The sequence below is a fragment of the Schistocerca nitens genome, chromosome 2, assembly GCF_023898315.1.
Source record: "Schistocerca nitens isolate TAMUIC-IGC-003100 chromosome 2, iqSchNite1.1, whole genome shotgun sequence".
Taxonomy (NCBI): Eukaryota; Metazoa; Arthropoda; class Insecta; order Orthoptera; family Acrididae; genus Schistocerca; species Schistocerca nitens.
Window position 1 is genome coordinate 380442463 of NC_064615.1, and position 16105 is coordinate 380458567.

A 16105-nucleotide genomic window follows, 5' to 3' on the forward strand; every position below is an offset into this window, starting at 1 on the left:
TACACCAACATCCCCTATGCCCGTGGTCTTGCAGCTATTGACCACCACCTCTGCCAAAGTCCACCAGATTCCGAACCCACAACTTCATTCCTTATACATCCACACACACTACTATTTCTCTTTCAGGAGAAGATACACAAACAACTCATTGGCATGGTCATGGGTGCCGCATGGCACCACCTTACGTTAATCTGTTTACGGGCCATCTTAAGGGAGTCATCCTAGCCTCCCAAAACCCCAAACACCTTCAGGTTCATTGTGACATTTTCATGATCTGGATCCAGGGCAAAGGCACCCTATCCTCATTCCTCCAGTGTCAAACACTTTCTGTCCCATTCACTTCACCTGGTCCTCCTAAGCCCAATGTGCAACCTTCCTGAATGATGACCTTCACCCTTCTGATGATTCCATCCATACCTCTGTTCACATCAAGCCCTCTATCAATCAACAATACCTGCAATTTCAGAGCTATCATCCCTTGCATACCAAAAAGTCACTCCCCTACAGTCTGAGGCCTTCAGAAAAGCACTATATACCAAACCTAGTCTGCAAACAGTTTTTCAGTACCATATTCTCACACAACCCTAATCCTCCCACCAACCCTTAGAACCTAGCTGCAAAGGAGCACCCCCCTCATCATTGAATATCATCCTGGATTGGAAAACTTAATAACAACCTTTTCCAGGGCTTTGAATTTCTATCATAATACCCGGAAATGAGAGACAGCCTACCTAGAATACTTGCCAGCTGTCCTGAAGTGGTATTCTGCCACCCACCAACCTACACAATATCCTTCTCTATCCCTATGCTGCTCTCATCTCCTTGACATAGGGATCATATCCCTGTTGAAGATTTAGATGCAAGGCCTGGCCAATCCACACACCCAGCAGTCTCCTCTAGCCCTGTCACAGGCTTATCCTATCCCATTACATGGAGTGCCACTTGTGATAGCAGCCACACTATACACTAGCTCTGCTGCAATACATGTGATGTGATGTGTTACGACAGAAAAAGGAACCTGTGACCACTGGAGGAAGTGCCACAAGTTCATACAAAATCTTAACACAACACACACACACACATATGTAATACCAACTAATGTAAATCCACCCGATGATGGAGGTTTAAACCTTCGAAACGCGTCGTGGAAAAAATATAACGGCGACTGGTAACAGTAAACTTGTTGTTTCATTTAATGTCAGTAACAGTCACGGTAAAGCCTAACCTAAAAATGTTCGCATTTAAACATGAACAATAAATGTTCAACAATGTCTCCGCCAAGTTCAATGCATTTAGCTGCACGTGTATGAACACATTTTGTTGCTCGTTTTAATTTCACAGGGTTGTTCTTAATTTCGTCTAATGCATTCATAATGTGAGCAGGTAATTCCTCACATGTATTGATTTTGTCCTCATTAACTAAGTCTTTCATCCATCCCCATACACAAAAATCCATTGGCATTGCTGTGATCTGGGTGGCCACAGATGTGTAGCACCACAATCAATCCATTTCTAGGAAAAATGTTTATTTAAATGTGTATTAACAGCATTGGTCATTGGTGAAATGTGGAGGCACACCACCACGTTGAAAATACATTTGCAATTGCGTAGCAAGTGGAACATCTTCAAGCAAGTGTGCCATTTCTTCTTGAAGAAACTGTAAGTACTTCTCACCAGTTAGACGTCCTGGGAAAATGAATGGTCCAATGAAGCGTGCGCTGATTATACCACACCACACATTTCTGCTAAATCACTGCTGGAAATTGCGTTGCACTGTTGCATGTGGGTTTTCTTCAAGACCATTTGCACTCGTTATGTAAATTGTTGTACCATCTCGAGTAAACTGTGCCTCATCAGTAAATAAAATGTATTTGTGTAACTGCTGACTATTATTTAACCAGCTGCACAACTCTAAGCGAAGGGCTGGATCTCCCGGATGTAAATGATGCACTTTTTGTTTATGGTAAGGATACATATTATTGTACTTCAGTGTACGCCATACCTTAGATTGTGAAATGCCTAATCGTTGAGAGATACGTCATGTATTGGCACCCGTACTACATTGAACAGCATCCATAATATCCTCATCATGAATCAAGTGATCGTACTGATTATAAATGCTATGTAGAAAACCTGACTCCCGTAACATTCAAAATACTCCACTAATGGTTCATGCATGCGGAATCCTGGTTGGATAACATATGCGATATTTGTTAACTGCGGCCATAGCATTACCATCACATTTGCCATAAATAAACACCATATCGACATATTCCCCTGTCGTAAATTTGAAAGGCATCCCTATTTCATAAATAATCTACAAACTACAACAGTTACTATATGGTTTCACTTAAATACACTGTTGTTGTCATATTCTTTCACTGAACAATACAGAAAACTAACTTGTTTCAAAATGACTGAAACAACTCACTAACCGTTGTCAATAATGACGTAAATGTTTCTACATTCTTAATGGAAAACAAACAAATTTACTTGTATAATAATCCTTGCTTCTTTGGATGTTCTGGAAAACTACTGCAGAAACACATCTGGGACATGTTTTATTAGATTCATCAGACCAATAACAAGAAAATCAATGGAAATCGTGCTTTGCTTTAACCTTGTACAGTTTTGTGATGACTTCATATTATCAAAATGGCTAAATTTCAGGCAAAATCTTTTACTAGCTGTAACTTCATAACTAAACATTTGTGGACCTATGTATCTTTCGTTTTACTTGTAGAATAACATATTAAAATATTTGCAGATCTCCGTGAATAACCCTGTATATGTTCTAGAAAAACCTGTACTGTAATTAGCTGTACAGTCTTCACACAGTCAGCTACAGTCTTGTGGAAAGAAGCAGTTAGCCACTATTGAGGAGCTGAAGAATACGTGAGTGAGTCGTAGATGATTGTTGTGTTACTGCACGTAGGTCGAGACACGTTTACATGTGTCGCAATTGATACTTTGCTAGAAGAATTTGGTATTGATTATCAAAGACAGTTGAAGGTTTTTCATGAATTTTGTTCAAAACGTTTCAGAAGCTCATACTGATTGGATTTAGATTTTTAAATGCAAGTTAGATAATGCAAAACAATACTACGGCACAATTAGCAGAACAATTTGGCTTGTTTTATTTGGAAGTAGTTCTTTGTAATTTTATTTTGTACTTTAACTGTGGTCAAGCGATCTTCAAGTGACAGGCTTAGTGTAGCATTGCTGGCGCACTGTGTTAGTTCGAAGGTTAGTATTTGTGCATTGTAGGTACAACCATAGAGATTTTAATGTCCATAATTGTGTCTGATGGGGACCGGTTTTGTTGCCTGTGATAGTCCATTGTACATGCCACAAGACTGGGGTATTGCGTATAGTTTGAAAATTTAGGGATAAGCACACGCAAAGGTAGTTGAGCATTAGCTATTTGTGTAGATTTGTGGAGGATAGTGTTACTGCGAGGTAGTAACTTGTGGCACACTGTTGAGTATTTAGTAATTGAGTGTCATTCAAGTTTTTCTAGGTTGCAGGATCAAGCACAAGAAAAAACGGACTGAAAGTGAACTGTGACTACCAGTGTATTTAGCCCATTCTCACTGTTAGTGTCACAATTATAGAGATTCCTTGCCCTAGATGAACCATTTGGAGATGGAAAATCCAACTGCTACCATTATTCTAGTAATAAGTTATGAGTCACATTCAGTAAGATTTGTAGTGGGTGTGTGTATCTGAAGTGGTTGAGTTTTTTAATCAGCTGGAAAGTGGTAGCCACGTCACGAGGTTTTATTGTGTGTGTGTGTGTGTGTGTGTGTGTGTGTGTGTGTGTGTGTGTGTGTGTGTGGGCGCGCGCGCGTGCACACATTTTATCTTGTTCATTATGGGGATTAGATTTGTGGTCACTCGCTCACATCAGTATTTGACTATGTAAAGATCTGAATCATTTTAAAGAGCTAAAATAAACTGGTTTGTTAAAATTAAAACAAAGTCCCCGTATTCTCATTTTATCTATTATTCCACACAAAGTGAAGGAGAATAATCCAATTTTAAACTTCAAAAAGTGGAAAAAGTGTTGAAAGTTTAGAGATATGACTTATAACAAGTAGAGCAAGCATGTTGAAGTCAGTGATATAATATAAATAAATGTTGAGTCTTTAAAAAGAAAGCAGGGAAGTATTTTTATCAAAGTTTAACAACACAAAGTTTACTATTTCCATAATTTCTTGAAAGGTAACATCGGAGTTACAGTTAAAAAATATTTTTGTTGAGACTTATAAACCAATGTGCATATTTCCACAGTATCCATACATCTTTGGCCTGAGATGTCGTCTGTTTTATAAAAATAGTTAATTACAGAACTTTTATACATTTTGGAATGTGTAAGTGCTGTAATTAAGAACTGGGATTAATTAACTGAAATAGTTTAATGCCAAGTGCAATGTTGTTACCTGAGAAACTAGTTAAGAGGTGTCATTATTACATGGTAGAGTATGACTTTCAAGTATAATTTTCATTCATGGTAATTTGTACAATATACTCATTTGTGGTGTGTTGCTGATCTCTATCATTATTTATGAGCTTAACTCAAAAAGATCCATGGGATCATTATAATATTACAGTGTTGGAAAACTGTTTTAACAATGTGATCAGATACACGAGAGCTGATCATTTCCAGAAATGCTCACACAGTGTTTCAAAGAATCTTATCTTCTGAGAGGTTAGACCTATTGCACCTCTCCATGAATTATTAGCAATTTATTGCATTTTTTCCCCTATATTTCCTCATTTTTTCCCCTATATTTCCTCTTGTACTGGGTTGGGGTCACACCTGAATGTTTTATCAGGGCGCTAGAGACGTGGACACTCTTAAGTGGCAATTCTGGCACAGCGCAACATGAAGACTGACCGTGAGAACAATGCAGCTCAAAGTATCTTAACTGAAGCATTTTAAGTGACATGAACTGACCGTAACATAAATACATCCAGGCAGATTAAAACAGTGTGCAGGACCAAGACTCGAACTTGGGACCTTTGCCTTTCGCGGTCAAGTGCTTACCATCTGAGCTATCCAAGCACGACTCACGCCCCATCTTCACAGCTTTACTTCTGCCAGTACCTTGTCTCATAATACTGTGAGGACGGGGCAAGAGTCGTGCTTGGATAGCTCAGATGGTGAGCACTTGCCTGCAAAAGGCAATGGTCCTGAGTTCGAGTCTCAGTCTGGCACACAGTTTTATCTGCCAGAAAGTTTCATATCAGCGCACACTCCGCTCCAGAGTGAAAATCTCATTCTGGATAAATACATCCAATTTGTCAAATACAATAAAGAACACTGAATAGTAAAAACATTACTTGTTATAAGCCAAGATATATGTAAGGACAATAATGAGTACATAGTATTCAGTATTTTCTATCACTGTAGACATTTCTTTGTATAATATTATTTATATAGAAAGTAAGTTTTAGTTTTCAATTGGGCAAACACGTGGCTCTCATGACAAGAAATATAGTATAAATCCCTCAACCATTTCCTATCCTCTGGTCCCATAATAAAAAAGTACTTCCCTGGACCTTATACACAACATTATTCATATGGCCACGGTAACAACTTCTACTGTCTGCTGGCATGAGCAAGAACTGAAGTACATCCTTCCAGCAGATACTGTATGCAGATGTGATGGTACTTGGTAGGTGATAAAAAATTTTGTCTTTTTAAAAGTTTATAAGAGGAAGTATGTATTTATAGGAAAAATATAACTGCAATTTTATAAAACGAACAGTCTAATCATTGAAAATGTCAGAGAAACATGACCAGAAATGAGAAAGTGAATCTTTGCAGTCTTTTCTTGTTACTCTTTTTCAAAATGGTCTTCTCGCTTGTTCTATGGAACGAGGGGAAGCTACAATTGCTTTGCACTTGTGAGGGGTGTCGAATAAGTAATGCAACACTTTTTTTTCTGAATAAACGTTGGTTTTATTCAGGGTTCCAATATACCATATTATTCCCCACTCTTTTGGCTACAAAAGGTGTGAGATTCACCATGACATTTTTTTTGTGGTGTGACACCACACCATGGATCGCCATTTTGTTTCCTGTTTGAAGTGATGAACCCACATTTCATCACCTGCAATGATGTTGAACAAAAAATTGTCACAATCAGCCTCATAATGCACAGGCAATTCTGTACAGAGTCCTTCGACTGCTCTTTGTGGTTCCAGAATACTATTTACGATCTTCCGTTAGGCGGCAAAGAACCCAGCAGGTGCACATACTTGAGTAGCCCAACTGGTGGAAGAGTATGTGAGCACTACCAACAGACATCCAGTTGAGTAACGAGGTTTCTGTTTGTGATCCACCTGTCACCCAAATGATAGTGTCCACATATTCCAAAATTGCAGGAGTCACGGCTGTGCATGGCCAGCCAGCACACAGAGATCAGACAAGTTCACGTGACCTTGTTGCAATGATGACAAATGCCTTGCCCAATGATTCACCATGCTTCTGTTCACAGCCAGGTCTCCATACACATTCTACAATCACCTATGTATATCTGTGATGCTCCAGTTTTCTGCCAAAAGAAACTCAATGACAGTTCTGTACTTCTATAAAATCACTGTTACATATCCCACCAATTGGAACTTCACAGAACTACAGGGACTGAAACAGGAAAATTCCACAACAAATTCTGCATTTTTCAATCAAAATTGGCACAGAAAATAAAGAGTGTTGCTTTACTTATTGAATGGTCCTTGTAAATGACAGTTTTGTTACACTGGATAATACGACTTGGCTTTATAATTCAAATTTCTCAGCAATACAGACAACACACAAAACAAATTTTTAGTATTATTTAATTATTTTTGGTGAAATGAAGACATAATTCTTATCCAGTAGAAACTGTTGGCATACGGACAGACAGAGGCAATTTCACAGATTTTTGCACTCAAGCTGCCACGTAATCATGACATTTAGTTTCATAATCACACAACAAAGTCTTTCACACATGCACGGGACACTTTCAAGGGAAACAGCGAAAGGTCTCAAAAACAGCTACAAAACAGATTTAACACTACCAATGTCCTCAAAACATTTATGACACTATCCTTGTAATTCCTTCACGGCCACAATGAATTCTTCAAACCTTGCATTTTCTTTAATGTAAGCGAGTTTGGGGAACTGGAGTGTTTTTCTGAATGTGTGTGTTATTTTTAATTCAATCCCCATCAAATTAAAAATAAGTTGTTTCTCACCTTGCAATGTCTAATCTCATTCCCATTTCATTCTTAAAGCCTTGTGGCAATAGATCACCAGACAGCCTCTTTTTGTGCAGGCACACACTGGACTTGTGAATACGAAGAAATAGCAAAAGGAAAACAGCACTGACGCCATGATTCTACCAAACTAAAGAGAATTGTGCTGGCTGAAAAATGCCACACCACAATACTATCTAAAAAACCTCATGCTGTAGCGGGCATTACTGAGAAGGACTGAAAATAAGCTGAGACAGCCCTGCCATTGGGATGCACAAGGCTCGCATACCTGGCATGGATTAAGTTTGGGATGCCACGGCCGGTCCTGATCTAAAATGTGCGAGTGTGCACCTTGAGATAGAAAAGAATTTTCTCTTTGAAGGATGTGGACATTTATCCCCAACTGCATCCCACATACAGCACTATAGTATAATGCAATTGTGGTAGCAGTCATTGAGCACCACACCATGATAAATGACAAACATCAAAAAATAGTAGCCATGACTTTCCGCAGGTTGAAGATACATAAGTTGTTAGGCGCATTTTGTCTAGTGTTTCAGCAGATATTTTAATTTCTGCTTTTGCAATATGTAGACAGAGTTGGCCCAAATAAATACTGCTCATCAAGTGTTTCATGTAATGTCTAGTTTCAATGGAAAGTGTTGGCTTGTTTCCAGTTACAAATAAAATTATTTTTAAAACTTAATTTTATGTGCACTTTCGATAGGGTGATCTCAAATTAGTATAGTGCGATATTTTCTTAGCAATATGTGTCACTAGTGACAGTATAAAATTAAGAATAACCACTAATCCCCAGCTGTGACTGAGTAGCACTGTTGCATGGAGGTAGCAGGCAGCAAAAAGCCAAGACAGCATGTGAGACAGGGTAAGTCGTGTAATGAAGACAGGGTGAACACATGTTTTACAGTATTTTACTGTCACTGTTAAAACATATCTCCACATCCAATAATTTACTATATTAATTTGGGACCACTATCTGTTGGACATGTGAAATTCAGCTTTAAAAGTTCTTATTTGTAATGGGAAACAAACTGATGTTTTCTGTTAACATTGGGTATTGCATGAAAGATGTGATGAACAATATTTGTTTGGTATAACTCCAACTTCATATAGCGAGAATGAAACTACATATAACTGCTGAAACACCAGAGAAAATGCACTTGATGACTCTTAGTACACACACGTGGTACATGAAGAAAATGCTCCCAGCTGCAGAAACATAAAACTCATTTTTCTAGGTGAGGCAGTTCTGTCATGTCAACAATTCTGTTGTGAGAATGATTGTTAAGTTTGCTGTTGGTATGATGAACAGCTTTGGCAATGCCCAGGTGTCACTCAATAAATAACTACTTCAGCAATAGTGAAACATTTCTAACCAATCACCTTATCCAATGTTACTGGTTCATGCATGGGCATACTGGTTGTATCTAGATAAGCTTCCAACTGCAAAATAAAACTGCAGGTTTATGCTGAAATGTGTATCGTTGTCCTTCGAAGAGCAGTTTGACTTGATCACTCTATGTTGTAATTAAGACAACAGATGGCACTCCTGTAGCAACTACTGATAACTCAATGCCCAAACTATAATCAACTGCTATCCAACACAGCATATTAATGATTTTGTAATGAACAAATATAGAAGGTTGGTTGGTGATTAAGGGACTAAGCAGTGAGGTCGTTACTCCCTTGCTCAAGGGGGAATTTGTCTGGAGTTAGTGATGTCACCAGAAATTTAAAGGGGTCGTAAAAGTATGCAGGACTTGTAAAATTGAGGCATTGAAAGCATTACTGATGCCAGAGCTGATGTACATCGATCAAAACAGACAAAGCACCTCTCAGGGCTCATCTGTGGTGAGAAAAACCAGACCTGCATCGGACCCCCTTCCCCCACCCACCAAACCTACTATGGGCAAAGACAGTCACAGAGTAAAGAATTCCTTTTAGCTGGGAGAAGGTTAAAAATGTAATGGGTACTAGTTTGCACTAACAATAATGAGACGAAGGGAGCTAATGTAACTTCTACTGTTTGAAAGACAACTGAATCAAATTTTGCATACTGTCATTATGTTATTTGCTATAATCTGCATACTTTTCCATTTCTTTTGTCAAATAATTTAAACAGTACCTCATTGCATATTTTTAGTATTACAACAAATACTTTACTTGCCACTTTCAAAATGTCTTACATTATTCTTAGTAATTACGTACACAAATCTGTACACCACTTTTTTAATATCAGTCTTAGAATTCTCACAATTTTTTAAATTTATTCTTATGATACACAGCAATTTTTATTTCGCAAAAATGTACATAAATTGACAGTAATTCACTTTGAAAAACTTTGTACCACAGGAAGTTGTGTTACAGTATGTACAAAATATGCAGTGAATTTCACCTTTTTGTCTGCAATGCTTCAGCAGAAAGTGTTCATTGAACAATGAAAAATGAAAGTTGCAAGAAATGCAGAAAAAAAATTATTAACATTTATGCCAGAACCAAGCACCTTAGTGCTGGCCATATCTGTACATTTGGTCTTTGTGGTCTTCATGCAGCTCTTTTCTTCTAATCTGATCTTCTGGTTTGCCTTTTTGCCAATATCTTCCACTGACATTTCAGAACAACCAATATGCACATCATCAATCCTCTTCAGCAGGTTTCCAGTAAAGCAACCTGCATCAAAGCGTCATCTCATAAGGATCCTGATTCTTCCAGAGTTATCATCATTGAACACCAGGCAAGCATCATACGAGGAAGTTTTAACAGCAGTGCATCAGAAAAATGTTGTCTTTATGCATCTTAATTTGATTTCATTTGATAATCCGGTGTAATCATCAGACTACCAACCTTACAAGCAGTTTGCAGAGCACATTGATGATCCTAAGTGTTCATTAGCTGTCAATGGATGTTGGGTTTTTGCCTGGCTTAATGATTGAGTAGATGGTACTATCTCTCCACAGCGAAAGAGAAACACCTTCAAGCCAAATATAGTCAAAGACATTGAGTAGATGTAGTCTCAGTAACACTCCTATGTTGTGGCATCTGATTATGAATTTAACCAGGTCATGGGGCTATATTGTGATAAGACAAGAGCCTGAAGCAGTCCTCAGTCAGTGAAATGTTCATTATATAATTCAGGGTGGGGTGAAGGATAGAGAGACGTCTTCAACTTACGCATTTGAATGGTAGCTGGATAAGAATAGGATTCTGACACTATTGCAAAGTGGGCTGCATCAGTACAAATGCCACACTGAAGGAAGAGACTCAGAACAGCTATGATATTTGGTGTCCGAAAGGATTATGGAGCTTGGCCCACACTTGGGATGAAGAAACATAGGCTCCTTAGGAAGAGACACCGTGCTCCCAGCATTCCTTCTTACTGCATTTAATTAGACAGTGAGAATTAGTGCAAAGCCTCACTTCCGGCACTTACACATTAAGCAAAGGCGTGTGCAGGGATGCCAACTGTATTTCGCTCCAACACACCATTGGTGCGAAATTACCAATGTTCCAGAATTATTTGATCAGACCTCCTATATGGAAACCAAGGAGTCTCAATGATAGTCTCAACAGCGTTTTCGAAGCAATCTGCAAGTTTAAACAATCTAAAAGGGTACACGAGTTGTGGCAGGTCTTGAGCATGACAAATACCCACAGCAGATTTTGCATACAGTAACATGGTTTTGGCCACATCATTCAAATAGTTGCTAAAAATTTAAGCCTGCAGAGTAAGACTAAAGTAAATGCTTTTGACCAGATTATAAGTCACTATTGCAGAAGGCACACCACTGGCATGGCCTCATCTTCAGCCATATGTCACCCTCACGATGAACACATTTGTAACTGTTACAGCAGCTGTGTTAAACAATTTGTCAACCAACAAAACCAACTTTTGGTAATTTTCAGCCGAAAGTGATCATTCCGGCAAATGAACTGATGCGGACACAAGTATGAGGTATATGTAGCCATGCTTCCAAGAAAACCTTTTGTACATGCTCAAAAGTGAGACATTTTTGAATCACTTATCACTCACTTTTGGTCTTCGTGAGAGACTGGACGAAGCAATGGTATGTCAGCGGGACAGTTAAACTGTATTGTGCAGTTCATAACAGACGTCTAGCATGTATAATGTGCTAGCAGACAGAAACTACTGTACCAATGTTATCTCAAAGTAACTTGATACTGAAGCTTTCACTCTTGTATAGTGTTGAGACAATGAACTAAATGTGTTCCTTAAGGAACCATGAGGCTCACTGCACAGGCACCTCCTGATGCCACATTTCAATATTACGTTTTACTGGAGTGTTTCAGTTGTGCAAGCATCCCCTTTTGTGACAGCAGTTTCTCACTGGGGAGTTACCTCATTGCTCCACACTTAGTTACATCAAGACGCAAGTCACTAATCTGGCAGTCTGCACCCAGAATACAAAAAATACTGCAACAACTTTGTACATAAGTGTGGTGCATGCCAACACAACAAGATGAACAATCTGTTGCAATCCCATTTGGTACTTTCACTTCTCTACATCAAAAAGTAATTTAAGCATGTCCATATTGACATAAGGAGCTCAATACTGTCATGAAGACGACTGATACTGAAGGTAAAATCTTCTAGAAGATTAGGCCCCACCCATCATATTCCCCCACAAACTTCAGAATTCAATGTTTTGCCAAAATATACAATACTGAAGTTTGAGCAGGAAAATGATTTGGCCTAATCTCCCAAAAGATTTTACCCTCAATGACAATGACCACAAAAGATTTCAGATTGAGATATACGAGTATATACTGCATCAGAGGTTTGCACGTTGGCCCAAAGTGTTCCCCATATAAGATGTAACAGCTGTCACTGTTAAAAAAATTCTTTCACATGTGGCTGGATCATTCCAGCATTTCAATTTGCATTAAAATGAACCAGAGCAAGGAAATAAAATTGTATCTACTTAAAGCATTTGCCATTCCACTTAGTATAAATCATACACCGACACCTTGCTACCACTGAGCAGCATAAAGATTATTATAGTAGAGCGGTTGTTTCATAGATCATTCACCTAATAATTTGATAGTAAGTTGCAACTTAACAGCCACTATGCAGCATTCCAAAAAATTCACACTTACAAAATCAGTGTGTCAATGAAGGCTGCAGCCCATTGTTCATACATAAAATTAATGTAAGTTACAAACTAATTACTAAATTACTTACTTAGATATAAAAATAGTAAGGATTACTTACCATACTCCAAGCTGAACATCCTCTGTTGTCTTAACATAAAAATTTCTGGTCCCATCAAGACCATACTTCTTTGGCACATTGAAGTCAGGATTCCTTGGCCACCTCACTGAAAATAAAAATAAGCCTACAGCATTTTCATAACATGTATTAACAATTTTTTTTTGTGGAGGATAAATATGGTAAGGGAAGAAACCAACTGCTTACCACACAGAGGAAGAGTTGAACAGCAGACAGACACACTTAGAAAATGATTATTACTGTAGCTGCACAACCCCCCCTCCCTCCCCCCCTCTCTCTAACTAACTAACTAACGAAATAAGTAACTCAATCACACACTTACACCTACACTGTGGCTTGACCAGACAACTTTACATGTGCACTGAAGTATTCTGCAGCATATAAGGTTTCTTACCATTCCCTACCAAATGGAAGAAACTATCTGTTACTACTATTTTTGCTTTTTCTTTTTTATTGTCACTGATTAGAATCCTCTGACCAATAACACAATTTAATGTTCCAATGACACCGAGATGAAACACCAATTCAGTTGAAGGTGGTTTCGTCTCACTGAGATAGAACACCACCTCAATGGGTGAAGTAACGAGCTGTTGTCTGTTGAACAAATAGTTCACCTAAAGAAAATTAGAGAATCATAAAATATCTAAATTAGGGGGACCAGAGACGGATTTGAGCCCCATGCATCTCTGATTTACAACCACTGCCATAACGATATGTCACATCCATTGGTCACTGCAGCTTTCACTTTTCCCTAGCGTTATAAGTTTAACAATTACAAAGATGTTACCCAAATATTTAAAATTTTCTGTTATATACACAAACAAGCAAAATATGAAATATGCCTTCTATGTCTTTAAATAAAACTGACATTTCCAAAACAATTTACTCACTTAATGTGAAGGACATATTCGACTTTAATCTATGGGACCTTCGCAACATATCCAAATAATGCTCCCGAAATAGTGGGCACACCTTGTTTCATTGAGTAACTTTACTCTCAGAGTGTCTTCAGTGAATGGTGATATAGTTACTACTATCTTTTACACAACTGATTGTTGGATCATTAACACCGCATGACTGCAACATGTACCGATGAAGTACAAATCCATACAGTAGATGGAATTGTAGGTAATCTCTCTCCACAACTTACTTTCACAACCTACATAAAACATTTCCTCTCAACAGAAAATACTAGACATCCTTTGAATTTAAAGGAGTGACAATGATTAACGAATAGAAAACCATCCACTTCTTCCTGCACATAATTGCTACACACATTTAATTAACATCCCCATACTATGACCACAAATAGAATAGGAGAAATTTGATACTGAGATATGATGATCAATAGCCCTGTCCATTCTCTCAGAATTAATTTAAATTTTTCATGTATTTGTACTATGGCAGAAAATTTAAAAAAATCCTCTTGTATACAAAGAGACATGATTTTTCATATAAACAGTCACACAGTGCGGAAAAACTAAACTGGCATTCTACAGGTTCGATTGTGAAATGTTACATACCTTAATCACAATGGTAGGTTAGAAAATTTAAAAAGGGAAATGGATAGATTGAAATTAGGTAGAGTGGGACATGGTGAAGCTCAGTGGCAGGAGGAACAGGATTTCCAGTTAGATGCGCACAGCAATATAAATAAAAAAATCACTCATAATTGAACAGTCTAATAATGTATAAGAAAATAGGAATGGAGGTAAGCTACTACAAACAGCATAGTGAATGCATTATCATAGTCAAGATGCACACAAAGCCTACATGCACAACAGTAGTAGAAGTTTGTATGCCAACTAAACCACAGAAATTATGGAGGTACTTCAGGGAGAGTAAAATTTGTGGTGGGTGACTGAAATATGCTAGTACGAAGAGGAAGAGAAGGAAAAATATAGTAGGAGAATATGAACTGGGGGACTGGAATCAAAGCGGAAGCTGTCTGCTACAATTCTGTGCAAAACATAATTTAATCATCACTAGCACTTGGCATAGGAATCATGAAAGAAGGCTAGATACCTGGAGTTACCTGAAAGATCACATTTTATTTGCTTTGAACACTAGATTAAAATTGAATAATTGCAAAAAGGTAGGACATTAAGGAGGTAGAATCTGATTAACTTGAAAGAACCAGATAGGAATATCAACAATGTAAGAAAAGACAGATTGCTACTTACCATAAAGAAGACACATTAAGTTACAGGTAGTCCTTATGGAAGTGTGTCAATTGTGCACGTGTGCTACTTAATGTGTCTTCTTTATGGTAAATAGCATTCTGTCTTTTCCTACATTGTTGAAAGACTAGAGGTTGTTGAGAGTTTCAGAGGGAGCAGGAATACAGTAAAAGTCAAATGGGTAGCTTTGAGAGAGAAAGTAGTGATGACAGCAGAGGGTCAAATACGTGAAAAGTTAAGGTTTAACAGAAATCCTTGAATGTCACAGGAGCTACAGAATTTAACTGATAAAGGAGAATGTTTAAAAATGCAACAAATGAAACAGGCAAAAGGGAATACAAACATCTAAAAACTGACAGGAAGTGCAGACTGTGGAGAGGACAAGTGTACAGATTTAGAAGCATATTTCACTACTGCAGGAAAATTAAAGAGGCCTTTGGAGAAAAGAGAAGGAGGCTTATGAATATCAAGAGCTCAGACAGAAAGCAGTGAGGGGAAAGCTGGAAGGTGTAAGGAATATACAGAGATACTATAAAAGGAAAATGAACTTCCTTGCAATATTACAGAAAGGCAAGAGGACATAGATGAAGATGAGATGGGAGATACAATACTGTGAAAAGAATTTGTTGAAGCACTGAAAGACCGAAGATGAAACAAAGCCCCTGCAGCAGACAACATTCCCTTAAACTACTGATATCCTTGGGAGAGCCAGCCATGAACAAACTATTCCATCTGGTTGCACACCAGATGTATGAGACAGGGGAAATACTGTCAGAATTCATGAAGAATTAAAAAAAAAAAAAAAGTGTTGACGGATGTGAATATTACCAAACTACCAATTTAATAAGTCATGGTTGTAAAATACTGACAAATTATTTGTAAAAGAACGGTGAAACTGGTAGAAGCCTACCTCTGAGTAGATCAATTTGGGCTCCAGAAAAATGTAGGAGTACAAGAGGCAATATTGACCCTACGACTTGTCTTAGAAGATAGGTTAAGAAAAGGTAAACTTACATTTACAGCATTTGTAGACTTACATAAGGCTTTCAACAGTGTTGACTGGAATATTCTCTTTGAAATTCTTAAGATAGCAGGAATAAATTACAGAGAGCAAAATATTATTTACAACAAACCAGACAGTATCTATAAGAGTTGAAGGGCATGAAAGGGAAGCAATGGTTGAGAAGGGAGTGAGACAGGTTTGTAGCCTATCCCTGATGTTATTCAATCTGGAGAGTAAGCAGTAAAGAAAACCAAAGAAAAAAAGAAAAATTTGAAAAAATCTAAGTTCGGGGAGAAGGGATAAAAACTGATGTTTGCTGATGATGTGATTCTGTCATCACTATAAAGGACACGTAAGAGCAGTTGACCGGAATGGACAATATCGTGAAAGGAGGCTAAAAAACTAACA

General features: G+C 37.9%; 1 protein-coding gene across 7 annotated transcripts in view; it reads right to left on the reverse strand.

The window, feature by feature from the left end:
• The window catches only part of LOC126236207 (lysophosphatidylserine lipase ABHD12), a 103087-nt gene that overhangs the window by 41442 nt on the left and 45540 nt on the right, over nucleotides 1-16105 (reverse strand). For all 7 annotated transcript variants that reach the window (XM_049945324.1, XM_049945326.1, XM_049945322.1 and 4 more), the window contains one exon: nucleotides 12497-12602. In XM_049945324.1, the coding sequence (XP_049801281.1) occupies nucleotides 12497-12602 (106 nt within the window). The remainder of the gene's footprint in view (nucleotides 1-12496; nucleotides 12603-16105) is intronic.